This window comes from Epinephelus moara, chromosome 23, assembly GCF_006386435.1.
Source record: "Epinephelus moara isolate mb chromosome 23, YSFRI_EMoa_1.0, whole genome shotgun sequence".
NCBI lineage: Eukaryota > Metazoa > Chordata > Actinopteri > Perciformes > Serranidae > Epinephelus > Epinephelus moara.
The window spans coordinates 5,868,264-5,886,412 of record NC_065528.1 but is presented as its reverse complement, the minus strand read 5'-3'; the positions used below and the strand labels follow the sequence as shown (position 1 = coordinate 5,886,412).

The following is an 18,149-nucleotide window of genomic DNA, read 5'->3' as shown; positions in this document are numbered from 1 at the left end:
TTTTTCCAATGCTGCTTGCTGTGGAAAGTCTAGAGCAGTATTTGATTTGTTCTTTCTGGGCTACTGTAGAAACATGGATTTTAAGGTAATGAAAACCCAAGGATTGTTATTTTCAGGTGATTATACACCAAAGAAAACATACTTATTATATTCCATTTCTGTCAGTATATCCCTCTAAATCTTACACATTGGTCCTATAACTTGTTTGCCCTTTTTATTTGCAAATTTGTGGAGTAAATGTCAAGTAAAATAACAAGCTTTTTTGCTAGATTCACACATATATGGTCATATTTTTCATCAAACAAATATACTTATATCTACTTACATTTGATCAAATTCTATTTTTAGGTTTAAAAGTAAGAATGCACTGACTCACTATTTTATTGCTCGCTATCAAAGCTGATAGCAGATCCAATACGCACAGCAATTTGTTACCCTTGCAACCCCACCCCTAAATTAAAACCTGCAGTGATGGACATTTTGGCAATTGTGGGGCAGTGTAACAAGCTGTAACAAGCTGAAATGCACTATAATTTTTTTGTTGGTTCATCAGAATGTGTGAGCCCTTGCACATCACACATTTGATCAATTGATAACATAAAAATATTGATTAAAGCAGCTTCGGGATCAACATAACTCACCGTGTGGAGCTCACTGAGATCATTTAACTGAATGAGTGTAACTGATAGTACACCCTAAAAAATACTGGCTCAAGTTAATCAGTTTCAGGGTACGTGAGCTTTGGGTCTTTCTATTCGGTTGTTTTCTGAAGCATAATGAATTGTGATCCAAATATTAGGTCATATAGCTTTTGCAGCCCATACACACGTGACTGTTTGTTTTAAAATAAGGTCAAAACAGCACAGTTTTTTGGGTGATTGGTGGCCCAGTAGGTTTTTACACCCACCGATACTGGGTAACCTGTATTGTGCACAACGATTGATCCAAATTTGGTTAAAATTGACCCAGAATATTTTAGTTTGTAGAACGATGCAGCAATGTAATCATTTTTGGTTAACATTCATATTAAAAAGCTTTGACATTACTAGATATATATTTAGTACCTCAAAAGGTTGATATTTAGGGATATATTAATGTCAGGGTCATCTATGATGGATCATGATATTTGTTTATGGGAGTCATACCTCCTAAAGGTCTAGTGTGTAGGATTTAGTGGCATCTAGCTCTTAAGTTGCAAATTGCTACCAACTGAAACTTCTCCTATGTGCCGAGCATGCAGGAGAACTACGGTGGCTGACTGGAAAATACAGATGGCCCTATCTACAGCCAGTGTTTGGTTTGTCTGTTCTGGGCAACTGTAGAAACAACATGGCAGACTCCATAGAAGAGGACCCGCTTCGTATGTAGATATAAATGCCTCATTATTACGTTAGGAAAACACTATTCTTAGTATCAGGTGATGATACACTAATGCAGTGCACTTTGCCCTTTTTGAGCTGAAGCAAATGTCACAGCCCCTTTTCTCAGTTTTTTCCTGGTCATGTAGCACCAATTTCAAAAATATTTGTATCTCTCAATTGCATCGACTATGGAGCTATATTTGTGTCTTTATTACATGCGAGAAAATAAATGATATGAGAGAAAAAAAGTTTGAGAGAAAAAAAAATATTTGAGAGAAAAAGTTTTCACACTGATAGCAAAAAATAATAATATTTGAGATTAAAAAAAGTTTTGAGAGAAAGTATTTTGTCATAGAATATAAAAAATTTGAGATTTAAAAAATTATTTCTGAGAGAAAAAAAACTCTCAGAAAACTTTTTTTTACTCTCAAATATTATTTTTTGCTATCAGTGTGAAAACATTTTCTCTCTCTCAAAACATTTTTCATCTCTCTCTCAAAACCTAAGTCTTTGCTCTTGTGTCAGGATTTTGCTTTCGCTGTGAAAATAGTGTCATGGGCGGGGCCACGTTCCTATTGGCCAGTCTCAATCGAATTGACAGCTAGGCAAGGATCGTTTTGGGAGTCGAATTCAACTGAATCATTCATCCACCATGGTGGATTCACCGGCATAGATGTGCTGCGTTATTTGGGAGCGGAGACTCCAATGTTTGGGTAAGATGGTGACACACACAATTGATGGGTAGCTAGCTGAGCAAGTTGGTTATCAAAATCATTCCTATAATGAATCCTTTTTCTCACCTAACGTTATTTTACCGAGATTGTGTTATTAACTGCACTAGCCAGCTAGTGTTAACTTTACATCTAGCTAGGTTATCCCATTAATGTTATTTTACTACGGTGCTTTTCTCTTCCAACATTCCATGTGTGGCAGGGTGAGCGCTGCTACACCTCCGCCCTTAATTGGCATCAGCTGGGCCTAATTTCCAGTTGTCGGAGCCTAATTGCGCAGTGGTGGCACCTGCGTTATTTGGTCTTCCCCTCACGGGCGCGCTCACTTCTACCTGGCGTTTGCCTGGCGAGGGCTGTGTGTGGCGTGCTCCGGTTGGCGTGCTTTGTGTGTGGCGTGTTCCGGTTTCTGTACCCATACTTGGGACTCATAAAGTAGGCATGGGTGCTGCAATGTTTGTGTACTGGTAAAGCGTATTATGATGTCACAGCTGCCGTGACTTTTCGCTTTACAGCGGCGTTGGCCGTTCCTGTTGTGTGCAGCTTCGGGGGGGACTTTGAAAAGCGTGGTGTCTGCTTTTCCTCACTGCGAGAAGGTGACTGGGTTTGAGCTGTGTGTTAAGCTCCCTTCGCTCCGGTAAGCTCACTCTGTTTTTTTTTTTTATTTCTACTTCTGCTAGTTCTGTTAACTTTATGTTAACAGGTTGTCCTGCTCTCTGTCCTGCTGTAGCTGAGGCCACAGCTTGTGGCTTCTTCTCCTCCTCCTTTGCGCACTGTGTGGGGCTTCACTCCGTAGCCCGGTGACGTGGACCGTCAGCTGGGCATCCTGAAGGACAGCTATCCACGGCCTCCAGCCCCGGTGCGGCCGCTCCGTTTTCCACTGCTGTTCTGCCGGTTTTCCACAGACTGATTAAAGCACAATGTAACGCGGCTGTGCATTAATGCGGCTTTGGACCTCCGTGTTGTTATATTTGGAAGTCCGTCTCCTGTCCCCATATTTACCAGTGTACGAATCTGTTTGACCTTCTGTTGTTAAGAGTAGTCTACAGGTTTGAGTGTATTCCCTGGGGTGCAATTCCACAGGTGGCGTTGTCGGTTAATTTCCCTCTCCTCTCCATTTGGCCACACATGCATAATGTTAATGTATACATATCCGCTCCCAAATAATGCAGCACATCTGTGCCTGTGAATCCACCATGGTGGATGAAGGATTCAGTTGAATTCGACTCCCAAGACGATCCTCACCTAGCTGTCAATTCGATTGAGACTGGCCAATAGGAACGTGGCCCCGCCCATGGCATTATTTTCACAGCAAAAGCAAAATCCTGACACAAGAGCAAAGGTTTTGAGAGAAACATTTTTTTGAGAGAGAAAATGTTTTCACACTGATGGCAAAAAAATAATATTTGAGAGTAAAAAAAGAGGTTTTTGAGAGTTTTTTTTCTCAGAAATAATTTTTTAAATCTCAAATTATTATTTTTTTATATTCTATGACAAAATACTTTCTCTCAAAACGTTTTTTAGTCTCAAATATTATTATTTTTTGCTATCAGTGTGAAAACTTTATATTTTTTTTTCTCTCATCATTTATTTTCTCGCATGTAATAAAGACACAAATATAGCTCCATAATCGACAGCCCAGTTTCATGAAGAGACATCTTTCCAGTGGTTAAATATTTATTTAAGGTCCCATGTCCACCAAAGGGGTTTTTCCCAGCTGAAAACACCACACACCCCTCAGCTGGGAGCGTTTGAGAGCACTTTGGAAGCACCGTGTTTTTTCAGCTGAGATGCTTTGGCTGTGTCTGGTTGCTATGATACGGAATATCCACAGAAGCATACTTGTCAGCACAAGGTAGAGTACTTGATCTGAATGCGGGGAAGGCTGAAGCATGTAGGAAGAGAGGATGGACCTTAAGGTCTGTGAGAGAAAACACTATGTATGTACTTAACACCCAGCACCTGGTTGTGCTCCAGGCATTTGTAGTACATTATAAACACATGGAACTCCCACTGAAAAGCGTTAAAAAAATTTGCTAGCCTCGAGGCACTGAGTGGTGCACCCGGTAGAGCAGGTGCCCATGCACAAAAGAATCGTCCCTGCTGCAGCCGGCAGACAGTTGAGTGAGAGTTAGTGAAGCCAGGGTACGAAAAGATATCCTGGATATGTGAACTTGCTTCACAGTACAGGCATCAGGACCGGACCAGTCTGGCGGGATAAGTTTCCATGGTAACTTAGGTCAGAGTTATCTAAACCTCATTTTCGGAAAAGAGAAATTCCTACAAAACATGCCGGACTTACTGAAGTAAGCCTGGTTGAATTGGTAATCCTGTTTTATAAAACACTCCTCAGGACACAGTCAGACTTACTGTTTCACAGAAGCCTCATCGTCCGTCCCCCTGTTTGTCCTCATCTTGCTATATTTGTTGCAGCAGGTCCAGGCCCGGGCGCGGTGAGAGGTCAGCCCATTAACGTAAATGCCCCTGGTTCAGCTCAGACCCCTGAGAACATGCAGCAGATGAAGAAGCTGATGGAGCAAGAGCTGAAGAGTGACAAGTACAAATCCAACAGCAACAAGGGCTACGTGTTCACACTGATGCCTCTGTATGCCATCGGAGTTGGAGTGTTTGCAGCCTACAAGTTTTTGAAGGTAAACAAAGATACCTGCAACACTTAATGACCTTAAGATCGTTAAAATCATTGACAGGAAAGGATGCTGAATTTGTGTGCCATCATTTTTTTCGACAGATCAAGTCTGCAGATGACCAGGCACAAAAGGACAAATTTGCAAAAGGAGCCAAGAAGTCAGTGGAAGCAGGTGTATATTGCGTGCACTGGGATTTTTGTTTGCGTGTCTGTGTATTCTTTGGTCAAACACACATTTGCTTACCTACTGTGAGTAGTGAGTAATTCAGATATCGTGTCATGTTTGCTTTCATGCAGAGAACCAGTTAAACGAGCTGGAACAAAGGCTAGCGCAGACAGAGAGGATGCTCAATTCCATCCTCACACAGCTGGACCCGCTCACTAACTGGTGAGTGATGATCAGTGTCAGTTTTCATGCACTTTTGTCTCCACCATGCCTTGTGCTCAGTTGTGGTTCTGAAATGCGATACCCACTTTGCTGTCCCTCAGTGTCCCTTTCCTTTTAGCAGGCCTGCAGTAAAAACAAAGTCACTGACAGGTTTCAGAAATACTATTTTATACTATTTATTTATCTACTACTATCATTTTTTTTGTTCAAGCCAGACATTTGTTTGTACTATAATGACTGTTGGTGAGGATTCTCAGTCATCCAGGTCATGGTTATTGTAAGTGCTATATTGTAGGCAACTGGACTTGCCTGAGTTTCTTGAAGATGTTTCACCTCTCATGCAACAGGCTTCTGCAGTTCTAACAGAGTGGTGCAGGTTTGAAACTCTGTGTGGGTGTGAACACTCACAGAGTCGTTAAGGTCACATGTGAGCTCTGAATTTCAGAGTCGTTAAGGTCACCTGTGAGTGGTTGACCCACCCGGCCATCATGTGTGTCGTTAGGGTTAGATGGGTCCAGGTGAGAATGGGTGTGAAGTTGTCTGGAGAATTTGATGTAGATGGCCTCTGTTGCGCCTCTTTCAAACCATCCGTCTTCTCTGGTCAAGACATGAACATTGCTGTTGTTGAAAGAGCGTCCCTTTTCCGTAAGATGTAAATGGAGTCTTGACCTGACGAGTTGGCTCTTCTATGCTGTGCCATGCGCTTGAGGAGTGGTTAATATGTTTCACCAATGTACAAATTTGTGGATTCCTGGCTGCACTGAACTGCATACACTGCATTACTCTGCTTCTGCCTGGGTGTTTTGTCCTTAGGGTGGAGAAGCTTCTGCCTCAGTGTGTTGCTGTGTTTGAAGTGCACAGGGATGTGGTGTGTGTTGAAGATCCTCCTGAGTTTCTCAGATACTCCTGCGGCATAGGGAATGACAACGTTGTTTTGTTTTTGTGTCTCTTCCTCTCTATCCCCTCTGGGTGTTTTGAGGTTTTAGCAATGGCCCATTTAAGGTAGCCAAAGGTTTTAAGTGCTTCCCCGATAAGTGCTTCCCTGATACTATAATGGTTGTTGATTGACTGAAATATATATACTTTTGTCTACAGTATTGCCAGCTAACACCTTGTCAAGCTAGCCAGCGTGTTGCTAACACTCATCCACTGAGCAAAAGACAAACAATCAGCTGCAGATACCTCATCTCAACAAGTAACAAAGCAGACACTCCCTTCTACCACATCACATCAGGCTAATTGGAATTTGAGCAAAATGGTTAGCTAATTAGCATGCCTTTTAAGCCCATGGCTCTGTATAAAATTTCCACAGCCACTGTGACATCACCCATGGTTTGTGGACTCGCATTTTGGCTGTCCCCATCTTGGTTTTTGCAACCAGAAGTGACCATGTTTGGATTAGAGGGTGGAGCTAACCCTAACGTTAGCTGCTAGCTTGGTTAGCATGCTTACAGCTATGGTTAACTGTAATAATGATAATTTTAATTTTTTTTATTAACAAAAAACAGGCCTAAAACCATTTAAAACAAAATGTAGTAAGTGGAAATCCTGAACATCGACTACTTACAGGGTTTTTAAGTAGAACCAAATGCTAAACAAGATTTTTTTGTAGGTGACCAAAATGTTACTATTAACTTTCATGAACTGCAAACACGCTGAAATGGTCACACCGACAGCTAGGCCTATACTTTGTTAATCTGGGGTTACGCCATGGTTACGTTACCCAACCAACATTGCCACTTTGGTAGCATCTTGTCTAAGATGGCACCCGACCTGTTACTCCAGGCAGCCACCCCCTTAATTGTGGATAACCTTAAGTCTTAAACGGAAGAGGTATATAAAAATTCACCCCTCTATGGTTGTCATAAATGGGTAAATACGCTATAGAGGCCAAAACCATTTCATTTTTTCCATGCTGTAAACATGTTTATTTCTGTTTAAAAGTTGGGCATTTTTCACATAGGGGTCTGTTCAGCGCTCCAAGAATGAGTCCTAAAACCCGGAAATGATTTAGCCTTTTAGTACACCCGGTTTCCTCTTCTCAAAGTCAATGGGTTTTTGGTTAGATGCCTGCCTGTGGTTAGCACAAGCTAAAGAGATTTTCACGTTTTGTTCTATGACATGGAATGCATCAGTAAATACCCCACTCATAGCTTTGAACCTTTTATGTGTGTTAAGAAAAAGGCGGTTGCAAATAGGTGCTAAATGTGAAGACAGTGCCATCATGCCAAACGACTTTACATCCTCATTATAGTGGCGATGTTGAGTCGTGCAACAGTGGTGTTTTTTTTTTTGTAGCCTAACATTAGCTTTTTACTTCTTTCAATTGCATTTAGGCTTCAAAATTCATAAAAGTGGTGTTCATTTGTGAAGATTATCTTGTTGTATAAAACATTTGCCACAGAGCTTTTTTCTGCAATAATCCAAAATCCAATGGAAAAAAATCCCATCGGCTTTTTCCACGTCAGACCACAAAAATGTCCTCCCTGCAGCACTCTATGGGGATTGACTCACTCTTGGGGCCAGCCTCAAGACGCCATTCAAGGAACTGCAATTTTTTGACATCTCCACATTCATTTTGAGCCCCGGAAGTTGCCGCCTGATTCAGGGTTCCTACGCAAGTATGGAAAGTATGGAAAAGTATGGAAATAAATTTGATCAATTTCCAGGTATTAAAGTATGGAAAATGAAAAATAAAGTATGGAAAAATATTTGTTTCCAGACTATTACCACTGTTCTAAAATACTGTTTTCTAAAACAGAAAATTAGGTATTTCCAAAAATAATTTAATCAATCCAGATCGTGTTTTATGCCAGGCCAAGCACAATTTGTGTGAGAGCAAACGTCTCAGAAAACATACCGCCCCTTTTAGCTGATTGACAAGTGGTATGTCCAGTTCACTGCCCCATGACCCTCCTCCAGCCCCCCAGGTAGCAAGTTTCACTCCAACACTGCACCTTCGACAAGAAGACGAGTTTCACGTGGTTCACAATGGGTAGATGCAAGTTTTTGGATGGATGGCTTGATAATACCGTATATAAATAGGCCTACTGGTTGGCCAAGGATTCCCAATTCACACACAGAGCTAGATGCAAGCTTTGTGTGAAATCGTTTGACATCGCCAACATGGGGGAGAAGGCGATTCTGAGCCACGTGAAAGGAAAAAACACAGACGTCTCGTTACTGCATCGCTTGCACCCAGAGTCCCAACCTTTTTGCCTCAGCCCAGACATTGAACTTAACTGGGTTTTTATTTGCATGCCATTATGGTACTTGGCTACAATTGCCTATTAAGAATAATTAAATATTATGTGAAATATGACACACTGATATATTTACTCAGATGTCGCATATTCTCTGAAAAACAAAAACAATCGCAGAGAAGTCTGGAAATTAGGGTATGGAAAAGTATGGAATTTTGAAATTCCAAATGTGTAGGAACCCTGTTGATTGAGCCACCAAATGAGCCAAGCAACCCTTTAACTAGCCCACTAAGATAACCAGCATACTGCCTGAGATACAAACTAGTAATTACAATTTCTGTCTCCTCCAGTTAAAAGGCGCTGTTTCACCACATACTAGGAGTAATTCCTCTGAGATTTGTTTTCATCGTCATGTAGTTTTCACTTCTCATCTCTCTTCAGTGTGAAGTCAGTGGCCCAGGAGCAGAAGAACGAGATCATGTCTCAACTCCAGACCATCCGGTATCTGATGAAGAAGAGAGGAATGGACTGTCCACCCCTGAACATCAACGGTGGGCTGAGCAATTGTGTTCACACTGATGACTAATACAGTTTTTCTTTTTTGGTCTCAAATCTGATTTTAGGAATTACTGTACACATTGCATTTGAATAGTACAAGCAGTATATATTTTTTCCAGTAAGACTTGAAACAGCAAATTGCAGGCTGGGTAATAAGATATGGAATATGCAGTCATGCTTCATGCCACTGTCACGACTTGTTTATCTGTGGCATCAGCTTTGCATGTCTGTCTTGCTGTGATAACCCACAATTTGAAATTCAACAAGAGCAACCACATTGAGATACAACTTTAAAAAAAGTGTTTTGCATCTGATTTTATAGTTATGAATGTGGTCGACATCTAAAATGCAAAAAGGTCAGCATTTTCTTATGACTGCAAGATCCCATCAACTTTAATTTTCCTACTGTTAGTTCTGAATGATATTGATAAAATCTAATATTTCTATACATTTGACTTTAATAAGGATGAATTTTGACATCATGTGACTATTATGCAGTAGAAAATTATTATTATTAAATTATGTCAGTGCTCTCTTCTAGACCACTGGTGTTTCTAAATAACTGCCACCACATCTTTGGCTTTTGTGTGCAGCTATTTCATATAGATCGAAATACTAATATATTTGTGATGAACTAATATCGGCTGATATATAGTTGTCCTTCTGTAAGGGGCCCTGCGCAAGACAAAACAAGAACATTACTATTAAACAAAATGTGGCACAATAATTGTTTTATCCTGATTATGTAGTTTCCTTATCGTTGTAAGCCCAATTCGGAATTGAAAATAAGATTCAATGCACCACCTAGGACTAATATACGGTACATTTTTCAAATAGTACAGAGAACCAGGCCTTCATTTGAAACAAGATTGTATTAGAGACATGCCTTTATAAGTATATCTTATCATGTTTTAGTAAGAAGCCTCCCTGTTTTCTTCCTGCTGTTGATTCTATTTAGCGCAAATTCCACACTTCTTCTATGTTTACCTGTTGTTTTGATATATTTGGCATTATTTACACAGTGTCCCACTGCACTAGTTTCTAGGGCTGTACCCAAGTCAGAATTATGCCAGTTTAATCAGATTTGGCTGTTGAAAATGAATATTTGATGATTGTTTTTTTCCCCATATTAAGTTCTAAAGTTAGAAAGGGGTTCAGCATGACGTTTACACATTCACGTCAGATAGTAAACAAGCTAACTACGCTAACGGCTGATTGAAAATGTGCAACAGCATTTTTTGCTGACCTTAGATATTAGGGGTGGGAATCTTTGAGCACCTCACGATTCGATAACGATTACGATTCAGGGGCTACGATTCGATTATAAAACGATTATTGATGTATCTTTAATTTATGTATATTGATGCACTTTTTCACAACACACATTTCTTTTTGTCTCTCTGAATAAGCATTCAACACTTGCAATTTTTAAAAACAGTGCATTTGTAATAAGAAACAGTTGAATTGATTTCCATTATATTTTATTAAACATATAAATGGAAATGTGTGCAAACTGGAAAGTTACAACTTCGTTGTATGGAACCAAAGGTAACAACAGGTATCTGAAATCACAAGATAAAATGCGTAGTTAGAGTAACAAATGATTCGGTGGCGACAGACGTCCACACATCACATGTAACTGCGATCCTACCTGCCTTCAACAGTGAGGCCATGACTTCTGTTTTGGTTTGGTTGTAGAGTGTCGGTGAAATAGCGTCGGGATGGGATGGTGTATCTGGGCTCCAGTGTATGCAGCAGTCCTCGAAATCCCTGATTTTCCACGACAGAATAAGGACGCAAATCCTTGGCAATAAATGCCGCGATGGCCTTCGTAATTCGCTTCGCCTTTTCCGATGAGGGTGGCAGCTTTCTAATTGCTTCCTCGATTGTTCTCTGGTCGGTAGCGCCACTAGTTGCCGCAGCAACAACAGCCTGCCGTCTCCCTGACTCCTCCGTCAGGTGGAATCGAGTTACATGGCTTCTCATGTTTGTTGTGTTGCCAAAGTATTTTATTTTAGCACGACACAGCTTACATATAACGTGGCTCTTGTCCAGTTCGCTTCCGCCGTCAACGTTGTAGAAGGAGCTGTTAAATTAGAGGGAGCTGTTCGGATCTCACGGCGAGGTGGGTGGCGGTCAGCCATGTTTGTTTCCCTCTGTGCGCGTGTCGGCTTGTCTGCTCCAGGTGCGCATCCCAAAGTGTCCCGGAGATGACACGTACCGCACTTCTTAGTTCCGCATTATTTAGAACCTTCTGTATTACTCTAATTAACAGATTTAAATAATCGAAATTTGGACGTTTGTGAATCGATTTCAGATTCGTCCACGTCCGAATCGCGATGCATCTAAGATTCGGAAATTTCCCCCACCCCTATTAGATATCAAACAAAAGCCAGAGACTGTGTTTTATTAAGTTGCTGTGAGCTGTAAATTCACCACTTCTCAGTCGAAGAGAGAAGACGATGTTATCTCGGAGCCTTGTGGTGCTGAGTCTCTACTCCTCTGTGCCACTGCATCTCGTTCGCAGACTGTTTACTCACAGCCAAATCTAAGGACATTTTGGTCCCAAGAAGTACACTGCACACTGACTAGCAAAAAACAAAAAAGGCTGCTTGATTTGAAGCGGTCTCGGTTGACTGAGTGGTCTCTGACTGATGATTCAAATCTTTGACTTTCAAGGGGCGGTTCTGGTAATTTCAGCATCAGTCATGTCATGCTCGCATGCTCTGAGTTTCTCCCAACAGAAATACTATTTCTTCCCATTCACTGATAATCTCCTGTTTCTACGTTTTGCCGTTTATTAGACTGCTGTTAAAGGAGTACTTCACCCACAAGATGACCTTTTTGTATATCATTTAGTCATGCCATGTTATCTTGAATTCTTGACAAAAACTTTGTTTTTCTGGCATAACAGTGACAGCGGCAGGTTGCAGGTTGTATGCCTATACATACGTCCGTCCCATTCTGGTGAACAGAATATCTCAAGAATACCTTGAGATAATTTCTTCAAATTTGGCACAAATGTCTACTTTGACTCAAGAATGAACTGATTAGAGTTTGGTGGTCAATTTTAAGGTCAATATGACATGATTGTAAACTGTAACTGCAACTTGACTGGTTCACAGAGGCATGCAACTGTAAGCAACTGCAAGGCAGCAATTTTAGTGTAGTAGAGAATTTACACATATAGTTTTATTATTGATTATTAATAGAATATGTGGTTCATTTTCTATCGCTTGTTTTTCAGAGGCATCCTGCGAGCGTAATCTGGACGACCTCATTGAGTCACTGGGAGCCAACGACACCTCGGCAGTGCAGGCTTCTCTGGTGGACAAGCAGAGCTCTACAGGAACAGCAGAGGCTTCTGAAAAGGTATATCAGAAGAGTTTGGAAGGTAAAGACGAAGCTGCAACAGAAGGTGAAGAGATGAAGGAGCTCGTACCAGAGGAATCAGATGGGGAATCGGAGGAAGAAGGGAATGTAGAGGAAGAGGAGGAGGTTGATAAAGAGCAGGAGGAGGAAGAAGGATTGGAGGACTCTGAGCTCATGCCTTCACTAGAGGACTCATATGAGACAAACATTGAGGAGGTTGGAACGGAGCAGCTTGCATCCGGCCTCAGGCGACGCAACAGGCCTGACTGAACTCATTGCAGGACTTCTTCACTCTACAAAGATGTGACAGATTATTATTAATATTTATTACCTGAAAGGCTTTCATTCCAAAAGGCTGTCTACATATTCATCAAAAACACACATTGCATTCATCAGAAACTATAACCTCATAAGGAAAGCTCTCTAACAGTAAACACATAGGGCTCTATTTTCATGTTGCACTCACAAGAATCAACACCAACATGTGCACAAGGTCAGTGAGGGTTGCCAGGTGCATCTGCTATTATTGTTCACATAGATGCAGTGTGCTATGTGCAGAAGGGTTGGCTAAAGTGGATTTGGTGATTATTCATCCTCCCAGTTAGTGACATTTCCTGTCACATACCTTTATAACAACTGTTCCGATCACAATGGTGCATGAAAAACAAGACTCAAATGTAAAGCTGGAATCTCCCCTGCCCCCAGGAGCATTCTCTTAAAGTCTCTCTGTGACTGTAATCCTTCCTCTGAATGCTTAGTGTCTTTTTTTTTATCTGGAGGATCCACTCCAGAAACTTTTATCCACCATACTCCTAGCTGCTGCTCCATCCCCTCCCTGCTCCCTTTAGCTCCGGGTAGCTGATGTGAAACGCATTCCCTTCAGTAAGCTGTGCGGGAAAGTCGCCGTAGAAACTGTAGTGTACTGCAAAATACAAAGAGCTTTCCTTGTTAGCGATCGGCTTAATTAACATTGTATGAACTGGTTTGGCAAGGGCTTAAATGTAAAAGATGCTTATTAACATCCAGAAGTCCCCCACTCCAGCTTTAAAGCTCAGTTTATAATCACAGTGACATACAAAACCTGACATTAAATGTCTTAGTAAGGTGTTGTTCCATCACAAGCCTTCAGAACAGTTTCAGTGCTCTCTGTCGTAGATTCTCCAAGTGTGGTGAACTCCACTGGAGGGATGAACAATATTCTTTCAAATGATATTCTTTTTGGTGTTTTGATGGTGGTGGCGGCAGCGGTGGCGGCGGCGGTGGTGGTGGTGGTGGTGGTGGTGGTGGTGAGCACTGTCAAACGGCCAGACGCACCAAACTGACCTCAAAGAACCAGTGGCAACAAAGGCCGACTGTTGCGTCGCCTCACCTTGCCTGTGTCTTGGCCAACAAGTTGCACCTCATCTCACGACAGAGACTACCACCGATGGCTGATTAACACGTATGTTCTGCTAGTTTTCCAGTTAGCACATTGACAACACTATCCGATGATTTCTCGTGCACTAGTGAATAATAACACAGACCATTACAAGCCATTTCTGCGTAAGAGCTAACCTAATCCAACCTAATATCACATGTTTCTTGTGATCTCACACGCCCTCTAGTTTAGTTATTAGCCTGCTTTCCTCACTTCTGTTTCTCTTCTCATGTACTGAGCTGAACCACCAATCAGAGTGATTTCACTCACTGACAGGCTCCACTGTCTCCAACGCTGATTCAGCATGCTGAATCTGCCAAAAGTCACCCGGCAAAGGCTAACTAGTGCCAACAGTGTGCGACACACTGCAAAACAAATGACCTGACCGCTTGACATAGACCAACAGCCGACTGTCGGCTTAGTGTGTCGGAGCCCTGACAGAACACTCCATAATATCACCCAGAAGGCCATTAGTGATGGGTTGTTAAAGCACCGATGCTTTTAAGCCAACTGCACTTAAAGTGTTTCCTTGGATAAACTCATTATACGAATTGTCTCCCCAGGCTCCTCCATAGCCTTGCCATAAACATTTCAAATTTAAATAGTTCCTGGAAAACAAGAAATGCCCATCTCAACACAGAGCTAACACACCACTAATACTTCTCAAATTATCCAGGAGCTTTTGTTCCCTGTATGGAAGCAGCCTGTATTTGTCATGTTTCTCACCACATTTACTCAGATCTTTCCTTTAACTTGTTGCCCACCTTTACAATAATGTGGGTCAGCCAGGGGGTTATCTCCAGGTCTGAAAAGTGATGGTAATGCTGAAGTGCCTTAAACCTGCATTCTTTTTAATGGCCAGCAGGGGGTGACTCCACTGGGTGGAGTAAGTAGTCCAGTTAAATTCTGTGAGAACATGAGTTGATTAGCTCAGTAAATATTTTCTTAACCAGTATATGGTTTCTAGTTTCAAGTCTTCTTCAATTCAGCATGATCATTTCATAAATTATAGCCCCATATAGAGTTAAATAGATGATAAAGTAGGATATTGTTTAGGGTGTGGCTACTTTGGGATTGACAAGTCGCCACCACGGTGGTGACACAGCTAACGTGCCAACGTTTGTGGTACTCCACAAACCAGTTGATGACGTCACAGTGGTTCCGTCCTTTTCCTCTATACAGTCTATGGGTGCAGTCCAGACATAAGTTGAATTGTAGCAGTGATGGATGCCAGATGCATAAAAAATTCTGTCTATTTTGTTTTTGTTTGTTTTTGTCATGTTACAGACCATTCCCAAAAAACCTGGTAGTATGCATGGAATTCATGCACAATTATGCGTGCTTTAAGTATGCATGATTAAACACACATTCTCAGCACAGTGTTTTTCTTACTAGCAGTAAATGTGTGGGAAGTGTTTTTGTGCAGACATATTGTATATACATCTGGTCCTAGATCCTCAGACATCCATTTGCTGCACCAAAGAAATACTTAAACTTGCAATGCCTCATCTTCTTGGGGCACTTTTGCACCATGCGTGCTGCACTGGGCACGAGAATATAGAAGGGACAGACAAACCACCAGGTAGTCAGGGGGTCCTTTTCATTATGCTAACTTATGCTTCCTTATCTCCTCCCGTGACCCAGAAATCGTTCTCCCTCCGCAATGATGGAGCTTCCAATCCTTTAAATGCATCTCACAAGACAAGGAGAGAGAAAGCCTCTGTATGAGCTCATAGCGAGGAAACAGGTGTACGGAGCTGCCCAAGGGTCACGGCGGGATTTTCTTACCATAATATAGGTCAACAATCAGTAATAATGCTACTGATGATTGGTTATATTATATAATCTGCATATCTAAATGAAGGCCTCCTGTATATGTAAAACCTTTTATAGGCCTATAAGAGATGTCCCTATCTATGAAAGATCCTTTAAGATTTTGAAATTGTTATTAAAGAAACGGTTTTGTGGACATTCACACCAGTCAGTTTGACATGTGATACAGCTCCGCAGCAACAGAAGTAAATGATGTCGCTGAAAACTGACGCTGTGGAACCAAGGGTTTCTTTTTTGGGAGCTTCGGCTTCTCCGTCCTTGCATCTCTTCCTCACCTCCTCTGGTCACTCACGAAGTTAGGAAGCAAGTGAAGGAAGCGAGGAGACGTGAGCGTGATAAAATGCACCTTGAGCTTGGAAAATTGCAACACCAAATATAGTGCTAATTGTATTAGTCTTTGTGCCGACATGAAAAAAGAGCCCATAATGTCCTGTGCTTTCCTGTTGTCAGTCATCTTTCCAACACTAATCATCACCTTTTTATACTTGCCTGATTTTGGAGTGAAATGTCTATACATATTTGGTTTTACTAGCTCTGTCAGTGGTTTGGGTTTGCACCTGCTTGAGTGCTGAAGCCACGCTTTTGATGTGATTATGTCACTCTGATTAATGCCACAGGATATGATCGTAAGTCTTTAAAGACTCAGCTTCTCTTTCTGTCAGTCTGGAGAAAATGTGCTTTCATTGCATCGTAACCTCGAGCCACCCTGTGCTGTCACCCTCTGCCCTTGTCAGGTATGAGAAAATATCACAGAGGAATGATTTTATATCAAAACCCATAGAAGTCTTACCACAAACAACACTGCTTTCCTATTTTATTAATAAATAATACTATTTATTTATTTTTTTTACCATAAAGGCTCTGACACTAGTGCTACTGAATGGTCAAAGCCTCCTTAGACTGCAGAATATTATAATATACATTGTAAAAAGTGTGAGCTGGGCTTGTGGCATGCCATTATACATCAAAACATAGTTGTGCATGTTTTTTTTTTTTTGTCTACACATTGTGACTATGTTTTTATTTATTTATTCAAGAAGAAAGTGACAATCATTTGATCAACCAGACACACGTTGACTCCCATGAAATTCTTCTACTGATCCATTAATTTAAAAAAATCAGCGTTATTTTAAGTGTGTTTCTGTTTGTTGGATATTTGTTGGATACCGATAATGCAGAAAGGAATCCCTTTGCCTTATATTTAAAATGTTTGGGTTTTTTTTGTTTTTTTTTGGAATCCTTGTGAGAGGTCACTGTGAGAGGGCTTTCCGGTTGTTTCCATGTTGTCTGTTTGGCAACATAGATCCAGCTACTGTCAGGGCGCTCCTCGAAATATCCAAGTACAATGAACAAATTTAGGTCTTGATTAAAAATAATAATAGTAAAAAGATCAGTATGTATGATCCTTTTTGTATCATATGCCCCTAAAGTTTGCTAAATGCTTAATGTAAAAATCACATTAAAATGATTATAATATTTGCATAAATGAGATGCCCCTGTCCTACTGTCAATCATATAAGATCACAGCATGAATATTTTTTGTAAAGCCCACAAATCATTGCCTTATTACTGATGAAAAATTTGAGCTGTAGACACTGCAAGATGTTTCGGTTGGCTTTATATTTTTACTGTTTTACGGAATTCTAACACCAGCTTTTACACATATAATTTATAGCCACCTCTTGGAATCCACAAATATCTGCCTTAATTTATTTTGTAAATGTGTTCCCTGTTATGCATAGTTACATTTCTGTGTTGGAGGTTTTGTGTGTCACGTGGAGACTGAGTGAGGGAACTCAGCTTGCTTTAATAGAAAATAAAACAACAAAAAATGTGATGCTGTTGGTCTGGACTTTTGGAATATGGATTCATGAAGTTAGGGCCTGATACAAATACTACAGCGCAGAGTTATGGACTTGGGTCACATGACTTAGGCTTGGGTCTTTCTCAAGTCACAAAGACAACTCGACTTTGACACTAGTGACTAATGACTTCTCTCCAACTTGAGTCTTTTGACTTAAAAATAATTGATACCTCCCCTCAAGCCCAAAGATTAAGAGGTATGTTATTTAAAAAGCGTGTTATGAATCAATTAATTTCCCTTCATTTCCTGAATCAACTAACATTAATGCTTTTCATTCCCAACAAGTTGACACTTAATTCCCCAGATCATCATTTTGTTTGAGCCAATCTGACAGCATCCAATCAAGTTTCAGCAGAGAACTATGATGAAGAATCGTGACATTACTGAACACCAGAAAAAGTGATACCACAGATAATTTTGTTTGCTAACAAAGACTATGTGGTGGTCAACAAAAAAACAAACTTAAGTTTGCAAAACATGCAGTTCGAATTACAGATGGAGATCCAACAACTTCCAACAAATATTTTAATAAATACAATTTTTAAAAAGCCTTTGTGATTTTTGTAAATTTAATATATTGTAATACTGTTAAAATGGCATTGCATTTGGTGAGGAGTGATTCATGATGTGACTTGAAAGTCAGAGTTTAGGACTTGGGACTTGTTAGACTTGATTTGGGACTTGCCTGTCTTGACTTGGGACCTGACTTGGGAGCTTTCTGTCTTGACTTTGGACCTTTCTGTCTTGACTTGGGACTTGACTCTGGGTTTGCCTGTCT

The 18,149-nt window shown here is 40.8% G+C and overlaps 1 protein-coding gene across 2 annotated transcripts in view; it reads left to right on the top strand.

Annotated features, from left to right (window-relative positions):
• Nucleotides 1-17,922, top strand: part of ccdc107 (coiled-coil domain containing 107) — a 23,181-nt gene extending 5,259 nt beyond the window's left edge. Inside the window, exons 1-6 of one of the 2 annotated variants that reach the window (XM_050036007.1) lie at nucleotides 580-1,360; nucleotides 4,526-4,740; nucleotides 4,839-4,908; nucleotides 5,034-5,124; nucleotides 8,769-8,878; nucleotides 12,133-17,922. In XM_050036007.1, the coding sequence (XP_049891964.1) occupies nucleotides 1,330-1,360; nucleotides 4,526-4,740; nucleotides 4,839-4,908; nucleotides 5,034-5,124; nucleotides 8,769-8,878; nucleotides 12,133-12,527 (912 nt within the window). In that variant the 5' untranslated portion in view covers nucleotides 580-1,329 and the 3' untranslated portion in view covers nucleotides 12,528-17,922. Of the gene's footprint in view, nucleotides 1-579; nucleotides 1,361-4,522; nucleotides 4,741-4,838; nucleotides 4,909-5,033; nucleotides 5,125-8,768; nucleotides 8,879-12,132 lie in introns of those variants that run through there. The other variant, XM_050036006.1, reaches the window with a different exon arrangement.
• The last annotated feature ends 227 nt before the right edge of the window (nucleotides 17,923-18,149 follow it).